This window comes from Panicum hallii, chromosome 8 (genome assembly GCF_002211085.1).
Source record: "Panicum hallii strain FIL2 chromosome 8, PHallii_v3.1, whole genome shotgun sequence".
NCBI lineage: Eukaryota > Viridiplantae > Streptophyta > Magnoliopsida > Poales > Poaceae > Panicum > Panicum hallii.
The window spans coordinates 31373419-31392928 of record NC_038049.1 but is presented as its reverse complement, the minus strand read 5'-3'; the positions used below and the strand labels follow the sequence as shown (position 1 = coordinate 31392928).

At 41.3% G+C, this 19510-nt stretch overlaps 1 protein-coding gene across 1 annotated transcript; it reads left to right on the top strand.

The window, feature by feature from the left end:
* Positions 1 to 764: 764 nt before the first annotated feature.
* LOC112903510 (ABC transporter I family member 11, chloroplastic) lies at positions 765 to 4366 on the top strand. The gene is made up of 10 exons (XM_025972775.1): positions 765 to 1041; positions 1133 to 1196; positions 1981 to 2060; positions 2132 to 2183; positions 2260 to 2393; positions 2504 to 2618; positions 2731 to 2817; positions 2936 to 2984; positions 3225 to 3309; positions 3487 to 4366. The coding sequence occupies exons 1-10, from the start codon at positions 962 to 964 to the stop codon at positions 3563 to 3565; spliced, it is 825 nt and encodes a 274-aa protein (XP_025828560.1). The 5' UTR covers positions 765 to 961; the 3' UTR covers positions 3566 to 4366.
* Positions 4367 to 19510: the final 15144 nt, after the last annotated feature.

The following is a 19510-nucleotide window of genomic DNA, read 5'->3' as shown; positions in this document are numbered from 1 at the left end:
TGTCGAGAAGGCTAGCAATGGATCTGGATCCAAGACTATCAACACGGTGACCGCGAGCAACACTGGAAACGAGTATGGTAATTTATCTACTGTGTTTTTTCAGCGTTTCAATCTACTAGTTCGTACCTTGATACGGGCGCTAATGTTCATGTGTGTGCTGACATCTCTATGTATTCTTCTTACTAGGTCGCTCGGGGTTCTTCCATCTTGTTGGGGAATGGGTCACATGCTTCTGTTCATGGTGTTGGCACAGTAGATCTAAAGTTTACTTCGGGAAAGATTGTGCAACCGAAGAACATGTATCATGTCCCTTCTATCAAAAAGAATCTTGTGAGCGGCTCCCTTCTGTGTAGGGATGATTTTAAGGTAGTTTTAGAGTCCAATAAATTATTAATGTCTAAGCATGGAGAATTCGTTGGCAAAGGCTATGATAGCGAAGGCTTGTTCCACTTTTTCCTTGCAGAATTTTGTAATAAGTCAGTGAACCATATTTGTGATGGTGTTAATGATGATGCGAGTGTTTGGCATTCTCTCTTATGTCACATTAATTTTTGTTTAATGTCTCCGCTTTTCAGCATGTGTTTAATTGTGAGTTTCACCATTGCCAAAGGTTCTAAGTTTTAAAAAAAAAGAAATACCAAAAAGAAAAACAGAACAGAAATAATAAGCCGATAACGTAGAACCAGCCCAGCAGGCCTTGCTTCAGCACACTAGGCCCATGCTCATGACCTGCACTGCACGGCGTTCCCTTCTCCCCACCGTTTGCTCGTCTTCCTCCCGAGCCTCGCGCCGCTACTACTGGATATATAGCTTCCTGGCGCCTCGCCTGGCCGCCGCCCGCCTTCGCGCGTGCTCCCCGCCCGACTACCACGCAACATAGGCTTCCTCGAATTGTCGATGAGCTCCCAAGCAAGCCGGTAACGGGGGCGGCCCTGTCCCCCCCGGAAGCTCCGTCGACGCCATGCTCGCCTCGGCCGCGGCGGTGGCCGCCGTCCCACCGGCTTCTACTTCTTATTCCCCCGTGAAGCCGTCCGGTTCAAGGTACAGCGGGTCGCCCATAAACTAGATTTTCTCTTCTAGTGTGAATATTCTTCGGTGGAATTTTGTCTGCAACTAATTTGTTCTGTCACAGGGGATGGAGGACTTCTCGGAGCCGTCGGGCGGCAAGAGTCGAGGCTGGGTACTCCCAATTGGAGGTGCGCATTTGCCTATTTTTCTGCCCTTGTTTAGGTAGTATTTTGATTTTTGATGCTCCCAGTTCGATCTAGGAACAGTAATGCATTCAGGTCAGATGAGATGGGTGCTCACAGAAGTCAACAAATTGGGGAATGGAGGCAAAGTTTTAGAACTTCAATTTTTGTTGAATGTCCTCAAATCAAGCTTGGGACTTTAAGCATAGCAATTGTAATCAGCTTGCTAAGTCTAATCAAGAAATGAAGCGGAGGGAACTGCTATACATGACTAAATAACACGTTTGCTGCACTGCTTCCACAATTTGGGGCTCGTAAATTTCTTTTTAGATCTCAGGCATTACGCCCTGCTTTTATTGAAAGTGAAATAGGGCTCGTAAATTTCTCCTATGTAGCCTACGTTACTTTACTCTTTTAGTCTCTTTTGCTACAAGCCCGTATGGCTGCTCCATGTAGAAAAAGCATCTATGTAATATGCTACTCTGCATATGCAATTGTGCTCCCAAATCAATCTAGGAACAGTAATGCATTCAGGCTTGCTGAGATGGGTGCTCACAGAAGTCACCAAATTGAGGAATGCAGGATAGTAATGGTAACCAGCTTACTAGGTCTTATTGAGAACTGAAGTTTACTGCACTGTCACAATTTGGTGTTCGTAAATTCTGCATACATTGCATCACTTTACCCTTCTAGTCTTTTTTGCTACAAGTTCGCATGACTGCTACCCTACATATATGATTTAGCCTTTTTACATTTGTTGTAAAGTAAAATGAACATCAATTTCTTTCAGGTGAGAAAAGTCACCTATCGACCTCCTGGAACCGAACATAACTTGTTGAATGAAATTAACCTCTCTCTTCGGGAAAAAAGGTACGCATATTTGCCCTGGAATAATTATATTTCTGGAAGCTTTTATATTACTAACAACAGTATTTGTGCAGTTTTGGTTTGATATTTGGACGGAGTGGGAGTGGAAAGACCACCCTTTTACAGGTGCACACTGAAATGCTCCGTGACATTGCTAAATTTCCTTAGTCTTTCCTCTTGAAGTAACATCTTAGTTTCTCAGCTCTTGGCTGGTCTGTCAGAACCTACCTCTGGGTCTATTTGCATTCAGAAGTATGATGATAGTGGAAATCTTAATGGCATGTCTGAAATGCTAACTTCTCAAAGAGTTGGAATTGTATTTCAGTTTCCTGAGAGGTTTGAACTACTCCTTTCATGAAGATTATGTAAAATGGACAGGATTGCTTATAAACTGTGGTGCTTGAAAATTTAACTGAAACATAAGAGCCCATCATATCTTGTTATAGGTATTTCTTAGCAGATACTGTACTTGAAGAAGTTACTTTTGGATGGCCTAGGCAAAAGGCAGATCTCCTATTCAAAGAGCAGCTGGCTTTAAATCTTCAAAATGCCTTTAACTCGGTACATAATTTTTCTGCGTAATGGAGCACCTTCACATTTTGTAGTTATCAGAAAATTTCTTGAAATACAAATTCTTTCACAATTTATCTTGATTTCTTGTGAAACGTACTAGGTTGGTCTGAAAACCATTTCATTAGATGAAGATCCACAGTCTCTAAGTGGTGGGTTTAAGAGGCGACTTGCTTTGGCAATTCAACTGGTATTACGTTTATTGGGTTATTATGAGTTGATGTTCTATCTCTTTCTTTTTTTACCTTTTTTAAAAAACAAGATATCTGATTGTTTATGCTGCCTGTTTTTATTTTTCTTTTTTGTAGGTTCAAACTCCTGATCTATTGCTGCTTGATGAGCCACTTGCTGGTCTAGGTATGTGATTATATTAACCAGACCAAATCAGTACGTGATTAGATTACCATATTATTCGGACCAATCATTGAAGATTGCTTTTCATTAATCCATTCATCTCTGCTTCCTAATGCATGTTTTCTTGTGTCTGTTACCATCCATTGCACAGTTGCTAGGATTGATGTCAAGAGCCAAATACAATGCTGAAATTTATATCATGTAGGTGGATGTGTTTACTAAGTTCCTACTTTGAAATGTCAGATTGGAAGGCTCGGGCTGATGTTGTGAATCTCCTAAAGGATCTAAAGAAGCACCACACGATACTGGTTGTAAGTCACGATCTAAGGTAATTTGAAACCTGAAATATGGAAGAGAAGGTTTCTAGGTGTACACCATGTTAAGAATAACAAAATGAATGATTTATGAATCATTTTGTTTTTTCCATGCATCCATTCAGCGAAAGCAAATAGCTTCTAACGTCACTGATGAATTTACAAAATGCCTGATTGAAAATATTTTGCAGGGAACTATATCCACTAGTAGATCGCTCATGGAGAATGCAAATGGGAGGGAGCTTGAAGGAGGAAACTTTGCCTGTGTAAAGATGTACTTATTGGTATAGTGATCAGACATGCTGGCATAAACATTACTGGCCATCCCAATTTAGTAAGATCAACTACTTTTACAAAATTGGATGAAGTTTGGGAAATTTCTTGAAGATACAATGGAGTCAAAGATGGCTGTGATTGAGTATTTGGTAATACATGATGACTTGTGCATTTGGAGAATCGGGGTACCAAAAATGCTAGAAAACTTGGATGAGAGATCATGGATGTTAGTCCCAAACTTTGACTGCTGGAATGGAACAGTCTGATGCAGACGTTGTCGATCTAAATTGATCATTGAACAGTGCTACTGAAATTCTGATTGAGGATCCAGCCATCCAGCTATAGCTCCTTGTTGCAGACATGAGTGACGAGGATGATGAAAGCCATGTGTAGTTTGAAAGATGGGTCAAAATGATGCTGATGATGATGTTGGCATTTACATTGAAGAGATTCAGAGAACCTCATTTACTTTTAATATTAATAGAGTCGTTCAGAATCAGTTTCTTACAGAACCTTTTATGCTGGAAGAATATATTGCGCACTCACAGATTATTTCCCTCCAAAGATCTTTGACCTGCTGTCACCTTAACTTTTTTCCATGGCTTCTGAAATGGGAGGAGAAATCTCAGTCATGCAGTAGTTTTTACGTTTACCTAGGTTCAAAATGGTGTCAGCAAATTCTCTTTCCAGTGTGAATCTATGCATAAAATTTGTGCTTAGCGTCGTGTTCTGCTTCAACTTCACGCCAATCTTATGTACTATATACACATGTAAACATGTAGTCACTTTTACAAAGTTACGTTACTGAGGGTTACTTGTGCCACATAGTTTAACTACATCAACGTACATGTTCAAAACAAGAAACTTTTCCTATGCCTTCTAGACTCCAATTGTTGCCTTCGCGGCTCATCTTTTTTCCAACCATTGTAAAGTCCACGTGCTTATGTCCATGTCACCGCATCGCCACCCCATTGCCAGAAGGGAGGTATGTTTGATTTAGTCAGGACTGTTAATATTAAACAAGTGATGCTATCCAAGATCCTGCAAAAGAGCCAAAGGATCTTGCTAACAGGACACCTCTTCTGATCATGGCCATCGCTGGTCCATTTGAAACTTCTCTCAGGAAGGCTCCTGGAAGCTGATATACTTGGAAAGATTTGGTAGGTCAGGTCACTCTCTCTGCTGGATAGATTGGTGTAATGTGTTTTTTTTCCACATGAAAGGACCATGCTACCGGTTGGTCCACTTTATCATTTTCCTTGTGGTGCTTTCCTGTGGTCTGTTGAGCCTTTGAACATGTCAGTATCATTTATCAGATTGGTGCAGGTGACCTGGACCTTCTGACTGATGAATGAAAATACCGATGGTGACTACCAAAGGAACATGGAGATAACTCAGGGCCCATCCATATAAATTGATGCTGGTGTATATATATGTCTACTTTTGGGGTCCTTGCTAAAGTAGAAACAAGAACCACAGAGCATATTAGGGCAGTAAGATTTTTTTTTTGGCTGTTCTGGATATACTTCATATAAATCCGGCTCTAACTGAGAACTGTAAGGATTTAATAAACAAATTGAAGAACAAAACTAAAGTTGAAACAGCTAGCAGTGAAAATAATTACTAGGATATATAGGAGCAGCTTTCGAGCATGGAGATGTCGTGGGTGTTTCGTTTGAATAACATTATTTCCTGCACCAGCTGATGACAGTGCAGTATATGAGCGACATCTATGCGACAAGATCTGCTTAGCTTAGTTGAAAAATAGGATTATGTAACTTGTCTTAATGATTAAGAAAACTACCTTTGAATCCCTTGAATATTTCTGAAGTGGATAGGTGTTCCTCAGAGACGAAATTACTTATTACCATGTTTCTTCCAAAAAAAAACTTATTACCATGATTAGTTCATGGATAGATATGTTTCTTATCACCACAAAATCGTATGAACAAATATGTTTTGTAAAAAGGGGCACTTTATTTTAGTTGGTAATTGGCAAGGATTGTATGGTAAAACTGTGTTAGAAGAAACGGAAATTCACTAGGTTAGCAGCCTCTATCTTCACTGCAAAATATTTATTTCTCGAAAATCACGAAGGCAGAAAGGTGCAGGTTTTTGGTTGAAAACCATGTTCTCCAAAAGATCCCTGGTTTTGGAAATGATTATGGTTTCAAAGGCCATATATTCCGTCTTACTAAATGAAGAAGAGACTGCATGTTTCCTCATCCATCAAATAGTATGTTGATGCACGGAGTTTATCTCTGTATTAGATGTTACTAGTATGGGGGCATGGGACAATCAAGCAATAGCAGTAGCTAAGGTGGTTAAACCCCCCATCCCCCTCCCCCTACCCGCTATAGGATCAAACCTAAGGTTTAATGCTCCATTAGTATAGCTATTTTTTTCTAGTGATAGGTGAGAGGCCCGTCGACAACGAGATACAGAAGATGACTTTATTTGTTGATTTCAAGATCTATCCGTACAACCTTCCATAGGAGCAGGGTGTGTGCGTATGCATTTGTAAGGGTAAATGCAAAGGGTGAGTATGGTTCTTGAGATAACTATATATCAACTGTAGTACAATGCTACTAGAATCTAGAATTCTCTTCACTATTAGATGTTAAGGGCAATGTTATGGGGAATCACCTCTTGGTGTGGTGGTGCGTGCAAACATGCCACCTACGAGGCTTAAATCTTGGTGCTCATGTTTTATAGGTTAGCGTCAATTCTGACAGCATGCTACCCGAGGTTCATACAGGTATGACAGGAGGTTCACTCGTGGTTGTACAAGTGTAGTGTGTATACTTTACTATTCTTATAAAATCGCAAAAGAAATAAAAGGGCATTCTAGAGGGGTTGTAAGCTAGCCATAAAGTAAAATTTATATTCTTATTGGTTTCCCCTAATTGTCACCGAAAACTTTAGACACGATTAGTGGCCACCTCTTTAACATGAATATAACACGAATATAAGTTGTTTCTGTATATGTGACTCACTTATGTTGAAGACATGATTTCTTGAAAAGAAAAGGACAGTCTTTTACCAATAAAGAGATGAATTACACTCTTTCTTATTTCTTTTGTTGTTGTGATATATCTTAATTAGGTGTGGCTGAAATGTGACAATTGTACGTTCCTTAAAAATGTAAGGAGACAAATCCAATAGCTAGACTGAATGAATTGAGCGAATCCAAGAGAGGAGCATCAGATCATACTGAAAACGAGCTCATTACTAGGTGAACGACGACGAAACACCGGAGTACACGTACTCCAGACCATATAGCAGACCACAAGAGTAGGATTTAATATTAAACATGGTTGATTATTCGGCACGAAAGGCAGCAGAGACGAACAATGGCATATCTGGGCGACAGTGATGCTCGGATACTTGCTTCATTCCTAGTCCAAAACTTTTTACATGTCCAACGCAGGAACTATTCTGCCACTCGAAGAAGGGAAGAATCGCACGGCAAAAGCAAGCTTGTACATGATATCAGTCAGGAAAGCTTGTTTCCAATCATGTCTTTCTACTACTCCTCCTTTTCTTATAAATTATTAGTCATTTTAGCTTTTCTACGTACATAAATTTTGCTATGCACCTAGATATAACGTATATCTAGGTGCATAGCAAAGATTACTATGTATCTGGAAATGCCAAAGTGACTAACAATTTGGGATGAGGGGGTATTTTGCAACGTTGTTTCCTAAAAGTTATCCAATCTAGGTACGAATTAGAGAGAGTGCGAACGATTATTGAAGAGAAGGTGCCGCTACTTGTTACCTATATGCAAAGCTTTTTTGTGGCTAAGTGTTTATCTTATTGTACCTCACTCTTAATCATTAGTGTCCACTTGTAATAAATTCAAACTTGTATATTTAAATCCCCACGAATTTGATTAGAAATTCCTGGAGCAATCTAGCTACCATTCAATTATTAGGGCCTGTTTTTTAACTGAATATTATTGATCTTAAAAATATGCTATCTTTCATAAGTAACCTGAAGAGGAATATTTACCTTGTTGTGAGCCTCAGCTCAGAAAAGAAAATGGATGTGGAAGAATGTTAGGTACCTAGTGCTAAATAATGCTACGTGCATAAAACACAGAAATCTTCACTGTCAGGATTGGCAGAGCCTTTAATCACTCTGTAAATAGAAATAAAGAGAACTATCCACAATGGTACATATTGCTACGTGCATACAACACTGATGAAATCTTCCCTGCAAGGATTGGCAGAGCCTTTAATCACTCTGTAAATAGTAAAAAAGAGAACTATCCACAATGGTACATACCCATCAGTGAAAGGCCTCAATGTTAATTGATCAAAATAGGGGCAGAGACCAATCTTTGAGAATTATTCCTGGTGTTAAGCTCTTCTTCAGATGCTTTCAGGGGTTGCTAAGCCCTTCTTCTTTAGTGGGCCTTCGATCATGTTATTATATCCACAAAGGAAAAACATGGAACCTACATGCTGTTGCTGACTGGATTATTTGCTGATGAATCGGATGCTGTTAAGTTTAGCAGTGAAAATAAGAATTGGTTAAAGTTTGGTTTCAGTAATTTTCAATTATAGGTTGTATAGCTATTTCAGTCATCAGTTAGTTACCGCTAATTCAAGCAGATTTGGATGGTCAGAAATTCAAATTTCACTTGCAATTTTTTTTTGGTTAACGACCAAGTACATTTTGTTACCAACAATAGCTAGGGATCTCAAACATCCAGCCCAACACTACTACAAAATCTGTCATTGCAAATGCCTCATCACACCAGTTTAAACCAAACCGGCCGTGATAGTCTATCACCGCCGGATCCAAATGGAACCGGCGGCAATAGCGGACATCGCTGCTGAGTCGTAATATGAACCGGCGGTGATAGATTCAAATAGCATCACTATCAGATCATAATACGATTCGACGGTGATACTCTTATCCCACTATTTCTATCTTCCTCGGGTTCTTCTCTCATTTTTCCTCCTGGTCCCTCCCCCTATCTCTCTTCCCCCTTGTCTTTCTCTCTCCCTCCCATCCTCTCACCCACCGCTTCACCCCTCCACCACCACCCCTCCCTCTCCCTTGCCTCCCTACCCTCCCCTCCCTTGCCGCTTCTGCCCTGCACCGCTGGCCGCCCCTCCCTTGCTGCTTCTCCCCTCCACCGCCGCCCCTCCCCCTCCCCTGCCTCCCTCCCTGCCTCCCTACCGCGCCTTCCCATCACCACCTCCCCTCCCCTGCCGCAGCGCAAGGGGCCGCAGATCCACCGCGGCGGCGTGGCGTGCGGATCCAATGCAGCGCGGAGGAGCAACTGGATTTGCTGCGGCAGCAGCGGGGCAAGCTGCCGAGCAGGACGCGGCATGGGCCACGGGCCCGCGGCGCGCGGGTGGCGAGCGGGCGAGCTGGTGGGGCCACGGTGAGCAAGCCAGGCCACGGCGCAGGTGGCGAGCAGGCAGCCAACAGGCTATTTCTTTTTGTTTGGGAGAACAGCATCACCGCCGGTTCTCGACCTGTTAGTGATGGCTCAACCCATCACAACGATCCTAATCCAACGGGCTTTCAAACCGGCGGTGATGTTGTTTTTGACTTGGTGGTGATAGGGGTCCCACCCTTCCAACCATGGCTATGATACGCTCCAAAAAAAAAGTACCTGGCTATCTCATATTTTTCCTTTCATTTTTTATAGACATTTTGCATGCCTGTAGTTGCAAAAGTAGCGTGACTTAAACCAGTAATTTACCGTGCTATCCAAGTTGTCTTCAAATGCCTAGACTTTGAAATTTGACCTAAGAAGGATCCGCAGCGAGATGCCCCTCTCAACACTCGTCTGGCGGGTCCCGCTTGATGAACGGAGCCCCAGTTGGATTCCCCATTCTATTGTCTGCCAGTAGGCTGATATATATGGTCCATGGAATAATAATAATACTCAGTTTTCCACAGGGACGTTTCAACGTTGGAAATTTAGCTAGATACGATGGTCCCAGGTGACCCCCAACGTGTGCATGGGAGCGAGGAGGGCTGGGCAGTGGACAAATCCGATGTTTTTACTTGCAGGGAGGGCTGGTATTTGTTATAGTGACGCAAATATAATTAACATTCTGTAGGTTTAAACAGCTTTGAGAAATATTATGCTTCAAATTAGAGTTCCGGTTGGATGAAGTAGCTGATGTTATTTTTCTATCCTTGCCTTCTTGAACATTATAATTAGAGTTATATATATAATACCAATACTACAAATGGGCCGTCAATAACTTTAAAATGTGCATACACAACTCGCTGATATTCTGGGATGGATGAAGTAATAAACTGTAATATACTTTCCAAGACAAAAGAGGAACAATTACGTAAGTTAACTTACTATTCCTTTTCAAAGAATTACGAAGGACATGGCACCATACCCCTTACTCGACGTATGACTCCTTTTGCTGCCATGATCTTTATTACTCGTACCACTCATATCACATTTCCCATTTCATTGGCTCATGCACATTGTTGGATGCTTTGGTGAGGATAGGAAAAACTCCAAGCCCTACACATACATACTCACACAAAACAACTACATTTGTTTATGATTGCATTGCCCACCACACTACCTCTCCAATGTCAAGTCATCAGTCCTATGGAATCCCCGCTACTAACAAACATATCTCATATTTTACCATAAAAAGATTGCGAACTGGACAAAGCTTAAGGTTGCAAGGCTAGCTGATTTTGTAGCAAGTGTTTACCAAAACTCTAGAAAATGACAAACAATGTGGATCACAAAGCCTCTTAGCTTGCTTACGGCGGAACGAGATTGCAATGGGGATACGTGGTCCAGTTAATAAGGATATGCATGGTCTAGAAAGGAAAAGATAAGGTCTTGACAATTAGTTATCAAGATTCCTCTCTCAAACAGACTCCAGCTCAAACCATGATTTTCCAATAAATAATATAAATTAGCTCAAACCATGTTTTTTAATAAATAGTCACCTAATATTTGGTACTAGAGGAGTAGGTATTTCCATATCACTGCCTGTGGTTTGATGCAATAAATAGTAACCTAGTATTCGATTGATTTCATAATTTTTTTGGCCGTATCCCCCAAGAAAAATCTGAACTCTCACAGAAATTCTGGACACAGGGTACTGTATATTGCAAACTGCTTCTTAAGAACATTATTGTTGGGTATAATTGCTCTCGCAAGACTAAGATTAAGGCAAAAATTAAAACTGAAAGGATGGAGCTGTCATGGAATGGCGCTTGTCAGTGACAACTACCCTAGTCATCCATTAGAAAATGGGAGCATGCAACACACATGCAGATTTTCAACCCCTCTGAACGCGACATCCTGGATTGTGGTCAAGTACAAGCATGATAAGAAATATGCATAGATTAGAATGGCTAGTGTATGGCAAACTACTACCTTAGTTACTAAGTTGTGTGCTTGGGTTCTAGATTTATCTGCATATTTCTTAGGGCATAAGTAAATTTAAGTGATTGGAGATAAATGCCGCTAACCATGATAAACAGCTGTAGATTGAAATAATGTGTGAAGGGTTAAAAGGAACAGTAACCATGGACCTAAATGGTTTGACATAAATGCTGAACTTTCATGACCTAACTTATCAGGTTTTGCTAGTCTATGCACATGCACATCATCAACATCCAGATCCATCACCATTAGATGCACACCAGACAAAAAAATTGCAATCTGATCGGTTTAGTTTTATATTATTGCATCTCTATTAGCATCTATTTCTCCTTCTTTATTCTTGCGTGTAAAATAGCACATGGCACTCGTGTTCTGTTCTTCCTTTCATTGACTACAAGTGTGATGTTCCAGCAACCTTATGGCACTATATCGCCTTTGCAAGCGAAAAGAGAACGCATGATGGCATGGTTTTTAGGGAAAGTAAAAATATATTTCTAGAGATGGATGCGGTACCCATTCCTATTTCTTGCAGCTAAAAATAGCTATTTGTAGGGACGGATAATGCACCCACCCCTAAAAATCAATTTCTAGAGGTAGGTCACGGCGTGGCCCGCCCCTAGAAATCCACCCCTACAAATCAATTTCTAGAAAATAAAAAAATAAAAAAATATAAAACAGCAAAATAAAAAGAAAAAAAATATTCCGGCCAACCAGCCACCACCAAACGCCCCTATACTATATAGGTATAATTTTTTAACAAAATATGCACACTTGGAAGATCAAACCGCTAACCTAAGCCTCGCGCGTACCTTCTTTTCCATCACACTACACAGTTACTTGTGATTCTCTGGGTATGCTATTCTTTTATATTAATTCTGAAATTGATTCTAGGTGCGGGTGACACCATCATCTGTCCCTAGAAATCTGTTTCTAGGGGCGGATGACTCCACCACAGGCTATAAAAATATTTTTCTATTTTATTCTAAAAATTCATTTAAATCTTTACATATAGCAAATCAAATAAAAAAACTTCTACACTATGATTATTGTGAACTATAGATAAAAGATATATTAAGTATATTTTAGTGTATATAAAGATTAAGATTGTGGAAATCTCAAAGTATGACTTGAGTTGTATGGGATATTATATAGTAATAGCCATATGTAGAGTACAACCATTAAATATTCTTATGATTCTAAAAGATCTTAAATAAATAATATATAAACTATAAAATTTTAGATCTTATCACTACAACTTTGATAAGGAGCTACTCTATATCCGAGGTTGTTTGAAAAAAATCAAAACTTCTAGATTTTAAAATTAGAGAATTTATAATAATTTTTTGGACCATTAGATAATATTAGTTAAAAACATTTCAGATCATGTCAATCTCTATAATTTTGATATAAAGTTTGACTTCATCCAAAATCGTATAAAAAAGTTATAAACTTTTTTCAGGAGACCATTTGTAGAGGCGGATCATGCCCTCACCCGCCCCTAAAAATACGTTTTTAGGGGCAGGTGACGCCGTCAACTATTTCTGAAAATGGTGGCCATTTCTAGACGCAGGTGATGCCACCACCCAGCTCTAAGAATGCTTTCTAGAGACGGGTTGGAGGCTACAGTAACCACACTCTATTTGTAGGAGCAGGTTACCTTTTGATCCGCCCCTAGAAAAAAATATGGTGTTCCTACAAATCATTTTTTTATAGTGTTAGGTATTGGATCAATTAAGCTTTTTGATGTCTGAAGTGAAAGCCTGTAAGGTTCTAAGAAAAGTTAAAAGACTTTTCCTTTTATTTTCTTTGTTGAAATAATTAAGTTTTCTGAAAATTGAAGTTTCATATTTTAATTGTCGTTGATCTTTTTTTCCCTATTAACTTTCCATTGAGGGAGGTGGTTGGTCGTTGTTGGAAAATGCATGTGGGAGGTGGACCTTAGGAGGTGCCCAATAATATTGGTGGTGACGTAGCGTATTATTAGTGCATGTGTGGTAACAGACTATGAAGACTCAACATAGAAGCATTAGCTTCATTATGCCTATATTCAGGTCTATCCCCAGCCCATGTGCATTTGTATTATTTTAGGAGTTATTTTGTATAGAAGGATAGCCTTTAATTTGGAATGTATTATGAATACTAAATGGATAAAGGAGGAGACTTAAAGGAGATCCACAAAGGTTGCAGGATGTCAAACTAGGTTTCTCAAGGCTCAAGGAAGAAAAGGAACTATAGGAAACTACCATATATATGGTATATTATTGCTGGTTTGCCAATGAAATGATTCGTTTTTAACACAAACTTAAACTGATAATCCTTGCAGATTAAAAGAACCAGCAATGATAGTTTTTTAACTTTTTTAACCAGTTCATCTATGTAATACTCCCACAAAAATATATAAATGTTAGTTCATATGGAAAACTGACAGTGATAATGGAGTATGTGTTAAGTATTACCATTCATTCGTGTTAATACTATCAGTGATAATGTATACCGGGCCATCTTCAGAAACTCATAACTTTTTTGCATGAATCAAGATGGAGACAAACGTTATATCAGAAATGTATCTCTTGACAGAACGTACTTTGTAGTTGACAATTAACTTGATATCCATTACTTATAATTAGCCTCAACTCATCTCGTCGTGGTTCACGCATGTCAGTATCTAGGACATCTAACCTTTACGAATTGAAAAAGGATAAACCTAGTAATAGCATGATGAAATGATTATATGAAATATTTAGGAAAAAGTCTACATACCCCCCTGAATTATAAGGTTCATCTACTTAACCCCCTAAACTATAAAACCGGATATTGAACACTCTAAACTATTCAAAACCGTCTAAATAACCCCTAGGCAGTTTTAAAGGATGGTTTTGCCTAGGTGGCATGCTGACGTGGATAAACTTACGTATATAGCATGCATAAATTTGTCTATAAAGTATAACAAAATACTTTAAAACCAAATATGTATGACTTCTACTTTCAATATCTTTACTCTCTCTTTGTTTAATGTGGATTATTCACATATCATTTTTTAAGTCACTGCTATGTCAGCATCCATATAAGGCGCCATATCTTCAAAACCACCATTCAAAACCTCCTGGGGGGTTATTTAGATGGTTTTGAATAGTTTAGGATGTACAATATACAATTTTATAGTTTAGGGGGTTAAGTAGACGAACCTCAATATTTCAGGAGGTTATGTAGACTTTTTCCGAAATATTTATTAACAACTAAAATGGTTAACATATTTTATATGTGAATTGCGCTAATTGAAGTTCTTCTAACCCATGTCAATATCTTGCATTTAAATTATATGAGAAAATCAACTTATATAATATATAGCGTGGTGAAATAATAATATGAAATATTTAGGCACTGAGAGTGATTAGCTATTATATATCTGAAATGCACAATTGAAATTCTTCTCTGGCTTCCATGTGATCAACTACTAAGTTTCAACATTTTAAATGAAATATGGAATTGTACCAAAAAAAACTTGATGATGTGAAATGATAATGCATATGATGCTTTAGTTGGCCTGGTTCATGTTGATCAGAAAAAACTTTGCTCATGTTGACACATGGGAAAATTAAGTGTTGGTTTGAATGTTCATCATGAGATATTCCAAAAATTCATAAAATATTCATAAAGAACTGAAGCGTCCCCTCATCAGAGGTGACTAAATGTGATACAAATATCAGTCCCACGAGGCTAATAACACATTTATTACATCAGATGGTTCATTACCGTACAAACCGTCGAGGTAGCGGGTACTGAAGCGCCACTATCAAGAGGGACAACATAAGTAATACAAGCCAAACTAAAGTGCCAACGAAATTTAAGATAACATCAGAGTCTTGCGCCATGGTAAGCTTCATGTGGAGACCCTGAACCACAGGCAAGGTTGGGTGCAGGATGGTGACCTACTCGACGTCTTCAGGAGCGAAGTTCGGATCCTCCTCTGTAAAAACTAGGCAAGAGTGAGTACATACGTACTCAACAAGTCCAACGACACCCACAGAGGGGAATAATAAAGATCATGCACAGGATATATCAAGGATAAGGCTAGGGTTCATTTGCGATAAAGTGAAGTTTTACACATGCAAGGGTTCATTTAATAAAAGAGTTCTCTCAAAACATTTCTGTAGTGATCGCGTAATAAGTGGGTTTGATCCTACACAAAGGATCCAAGTTTTAATGCTACCAGACTCCACATCTATAGTAGCTCACGGCACAACCACTGGACACTTTCAAAACAACTCACGCCACAAAACCAAACATCCCAAAATATCTATTGAAGTGACCATGCCGTAACTCGTCCAATACCATGGACACGGCTATTCGAATAGATTTTACACTCTGCAGAGGTTATACACTTTACCCACAAGTAGGGTACCGCACTATGAACACCTTAGTGTCGCTGTGGATCCTAACAAAGCTATTATCCACCTTAGCTGAATCTAACTAGCCAACACGGAAGCAACCATGGGGTTAATGAACTATCAACAAAGTCATAACCGGGACATAACTCACACAGATCATATTCCTTCTCCATGATCTCCCATTGCTCACCAGCTCTCCTTTTGGCTAGCAGAACAACTAGTGGGGTTTATGCTAAGCCGTTGCCCACACAACGATCGAGTGGTTGTACGATAAGTGGGTTAGGCAAGATGACACCTCAGTTCATCCTTACATTGACAAGACGGACATCTCCCAACCATGCTCAACCACAAAGGTACAAGCTCACCAGTAGCATTCCACACAGGAAACACCGTCCACACAGGAAACACTCACACTTTTATTTTCGATAAAGCGCGTTGTGGTCATGGTTAAAATATAATAAAGGGAATAAAAGGTCCTAAGCATCTCTAGCTGTAGTTAACGTCCAACAGAGCAAATCCTATATAGACATTAACCTAGGTCATCATGGAATAGTCATAGCAATCAAGGGGTGGCTATCCAACCATGTATTGCAATAAAATAATGCATTTTATAAAACAGGCCAATAGGTTGTGTTTATAAAACTGGGATAAATATGCATCAAAGGATGGGATTGGACTTGCCGTCCTCAAAGCCTTTCGGAAGCTCCTCCTCGAGGTACGGGTCGTCGGGCTCCGGCTCGCGGTCCTGCTCCTCCTCGGTCACACCGTCGGGTACGACACACAAACAATCACACAATAAAAACAAAGTTCGCCGACGAGCTAATAAAAAGAGAGGGAAATAGAGAGCTTCGATAAAAAATAGAGTAGACTATTATATTTGTCAGATGTGGATCCTGAGACTTGGAGACAATATTTGATGCGTGGTGGAGTTTGGAATCGATTCAGAATAAAATATCGCATGAATTGATGAGTTAAAGGTCATTTAGGGAGTAGTTTCAAAGGATGAGGACCTATTTGTATTGAAATAAAGAGATAGAAGGAGCTCTGGTTAAATATTTGGGAGAGGGAGGTAGAGGGTTGCGGACTGCATAAGGAGGAAAAGTGGAGAGGGTTATGCACAAGTCTGCCTTTCTTCTTCCTCGAGACAGAACAGGAGGGGGAGGGGAACGGTGGAATGGGGGGGGGGGGGCGGCCAGGCCATGGGCGCCGGTCCCCTGGTGCATGGCAACACCCCGGGAGGAGGGGAAAATGGAGAGGAGGCCGAGAGAGTCCGATTCCGGCCATCACCTCGTGCGGAGACGGTCTACGGAGGGCTGTTCACGGGGATGGGTGGTGGCTGGCAATGGTGAGCGGCGGCGGTGTGCTGCAGCACGAGGTAGAGGAGGGCAAGTGCTGGGGCGGTGTGGGCGGAGTGAGGGGCGGCTTGGGGTCTGATTTATAGGCGAGAGGAAGAGGGGAGATGGCCGGCATGGGAGGGTCACGGGCAGCACAGGAACCTCGCCATTAATGGCGGCCGGGATGCACGGGGATAAGGCGCAAGCTGCGAGGGTGAGGGGATGGGACGGAGACAGGCCGCACGCCGGCTTGGCGTGCATGGGCAGCAAGCACACAGCGGCACAGCGAGTAGCAGCGAACGCGGCACCGTGGCGTGACGCGGGCGTCGTGATGCGAGCGCGCGTGCACAGCCAGCAACGGGGGCAGCGGCGGGTCGTGCGCTGGCCCGCACGTGCGTGCAAGGAGCGGGCTATAGCTCGAGCAGGTAGCAGGCAGCATAGGGGAGAAAAAGAAAGAGGAAGCCAGCGCAAAAAAAAGAGAGTCTGGGAAAAAAGTTAGAAGAGAGAAATAAAATGGATTTGAACAAAATATGAGAAAAGAAAAGAGGGGACACGCGCGCGGCACCGACGATCACGGCCGAGCAGGCGCACGCGGCTAACCACGACACGATGGTGATGCAACGGGATGGCGGGACCAGTGAAAAAGGAAAAGGGACACGCGGCTCCGCGGAAAAAGAGGAAGAGACTACGCGATGTCGGAACGGCGGAAAATCGGGAGGTGGGCTTCGGGAGCTCAAGCGGTGGAAAGGTTTAAAAGATTTTTAAGTGAGTGATTGGTAGTGCAATTTAAATAAGATAAAAACGCGGGCGTTATCTACCCCACTTAAAATGAATCTCGTCCTCGAGATTTGGCTAGCTCCTAAATTGATGGGGAAATTCTATCTTCAGGGCATCTTCATGTTCCCATGTAGCTTCTTCCACTCCATATCTGCTCCATTGAACTCTGCAAATCCGTACTTCAGAGTTTCTTGTCCTTTTTGTGACAATGTCCAAAATCTTGACAGGTACTTCCTGGTACCGAAGATCTGTCTGTAAAGCTATTTCTTCTTCCGGCACACGCTCTTTCTCGGGTATCCTCAGACATCTTCTCAGTTGGGATACATGGAATACTGGGTGTATGTCAGCCATTCTTTCTGGTAGCTCTAGACGGTATGCTATAGCTCCAATTTTCTTCTATACTCGGTACGGTCCAATGTACCGAGGGGCTAATTTCCCATGTACCTGAAATCTTCGAGTCCCTCGAATAGGTGAAACCTTGAGATAGACGAAGTCTCCTGGATTGAAGCTTACTTCTCGTCTCTTCTTGTCTGAGTAACTCTTCTGTCGAGATGGGGCGGCCTTCAGTTTTTCTATAATTTCGGCCACTCTTTCTTCCACTTCCTTTATGAGTACGGGTCCAACTAGGGCACGCTCTCCAACTTCTGACCACATCAGGGGGGTTCTGCACTTTCTCCCATAGAGAGCTTCAAATGGTGACATGCCCAAGCTTGCTTGATAACCGTTGTTGTACGAAAAGTCAGCATAGGGTAAACTTTGTTCCCAATCCTTGCCATAAGTAAGGACACATGTTCTTAGCATATCTTCCATAATCTGGTTCACCCTTTCTGTTTGACCATCGGTCTGTGGGTGATAAGCCGAGCTGAAATCCAACTTGGTGCCCATGGCCTTATGCAAACTTTTCCAAAATCTAGAGGTGAATTGGGTTCCTCTATCCGAAACAATTCTGCTAGGCACACCATGCAGCTTCACTATGTTGTCCACATAGAGCCGGACTAGCTTTTCTCCACCATAATTGGTCCGTACGGGTAGGAAGTGAGCGACTTTTGTGAGCCGGTCCACTATCACCCATATGGAGTCATGTCCTTTCTGTGTCTTGGGTAAACCCACTACAAAATCCATTCCTATCTCATCCCATTTCCAAACCGGGATGGGTAAGGGTTGCAGCAATCCTGCTGGCTTCTGATGTTCGGCCTTGATTCTTTGACAAGTATCACAATGGGCGACGAACCGTGCAATGTCCGCCTTCATTCCACTACACCAATACTTTTGTCTTATATCCACGTACATCTTAGTGGATCCTGGGTGGATGGAATATGCCGAGTTGTGGGCCTCATCCATAATAGTCTGCCGAAAGTCTCCTTCCTTGGGTACGCAAATTCTATCTTTGTACCATAAGGTTCCTTTGTCATCCACTCTAAAATCCGGTGCCTTGTTTTCTCCAGTATGCATGCGGATTTTCATCAAGTCCTTGTCTGAACCTTGGGCCTTTCTGATCTTATCCTCCAAAGTGGGTTGAACACTCAACTTGCGATTGGAACCATGGCGGGCGATGTGCATATTTAATCGTGCCATTTCTTCTTGTAGGTGGGCATCCTTAGGTCCATAAGATTTCCGGCTTAAGACATCTGCTACCACGTTTGCTTTACCAGGATGGTAATGAATTACCACATTATAATCCTTAACTAGTTCTAACCACCTTCTTTGCCTTAAGTTCAAATTTGGCTGGGTGAAGATGTACTTCTAGCTCTTATAGTCTGTGTAGATCTCACACTTATTCCCAATCAGATAGTGTCTCCAAATCTTGAGGGCATGTACTATGGCTGCAAACTCCAAATCATGGGTTGGGTAATTCTGCTCATGGGGCTTGAGTTGTCGGGAAGCATATGCCACTACTTTCCCATCTTTCGTAAGGACACATCCTAATCCTTGACGGGATGCATCACAATAAATGACAAAGTTCTGTTGAATATCCAGCAAGGTTAATACCGGGACGGTTGTTAGTCTTCTCTTTAACTCTTGGAAGCTTCTCTCACATGAC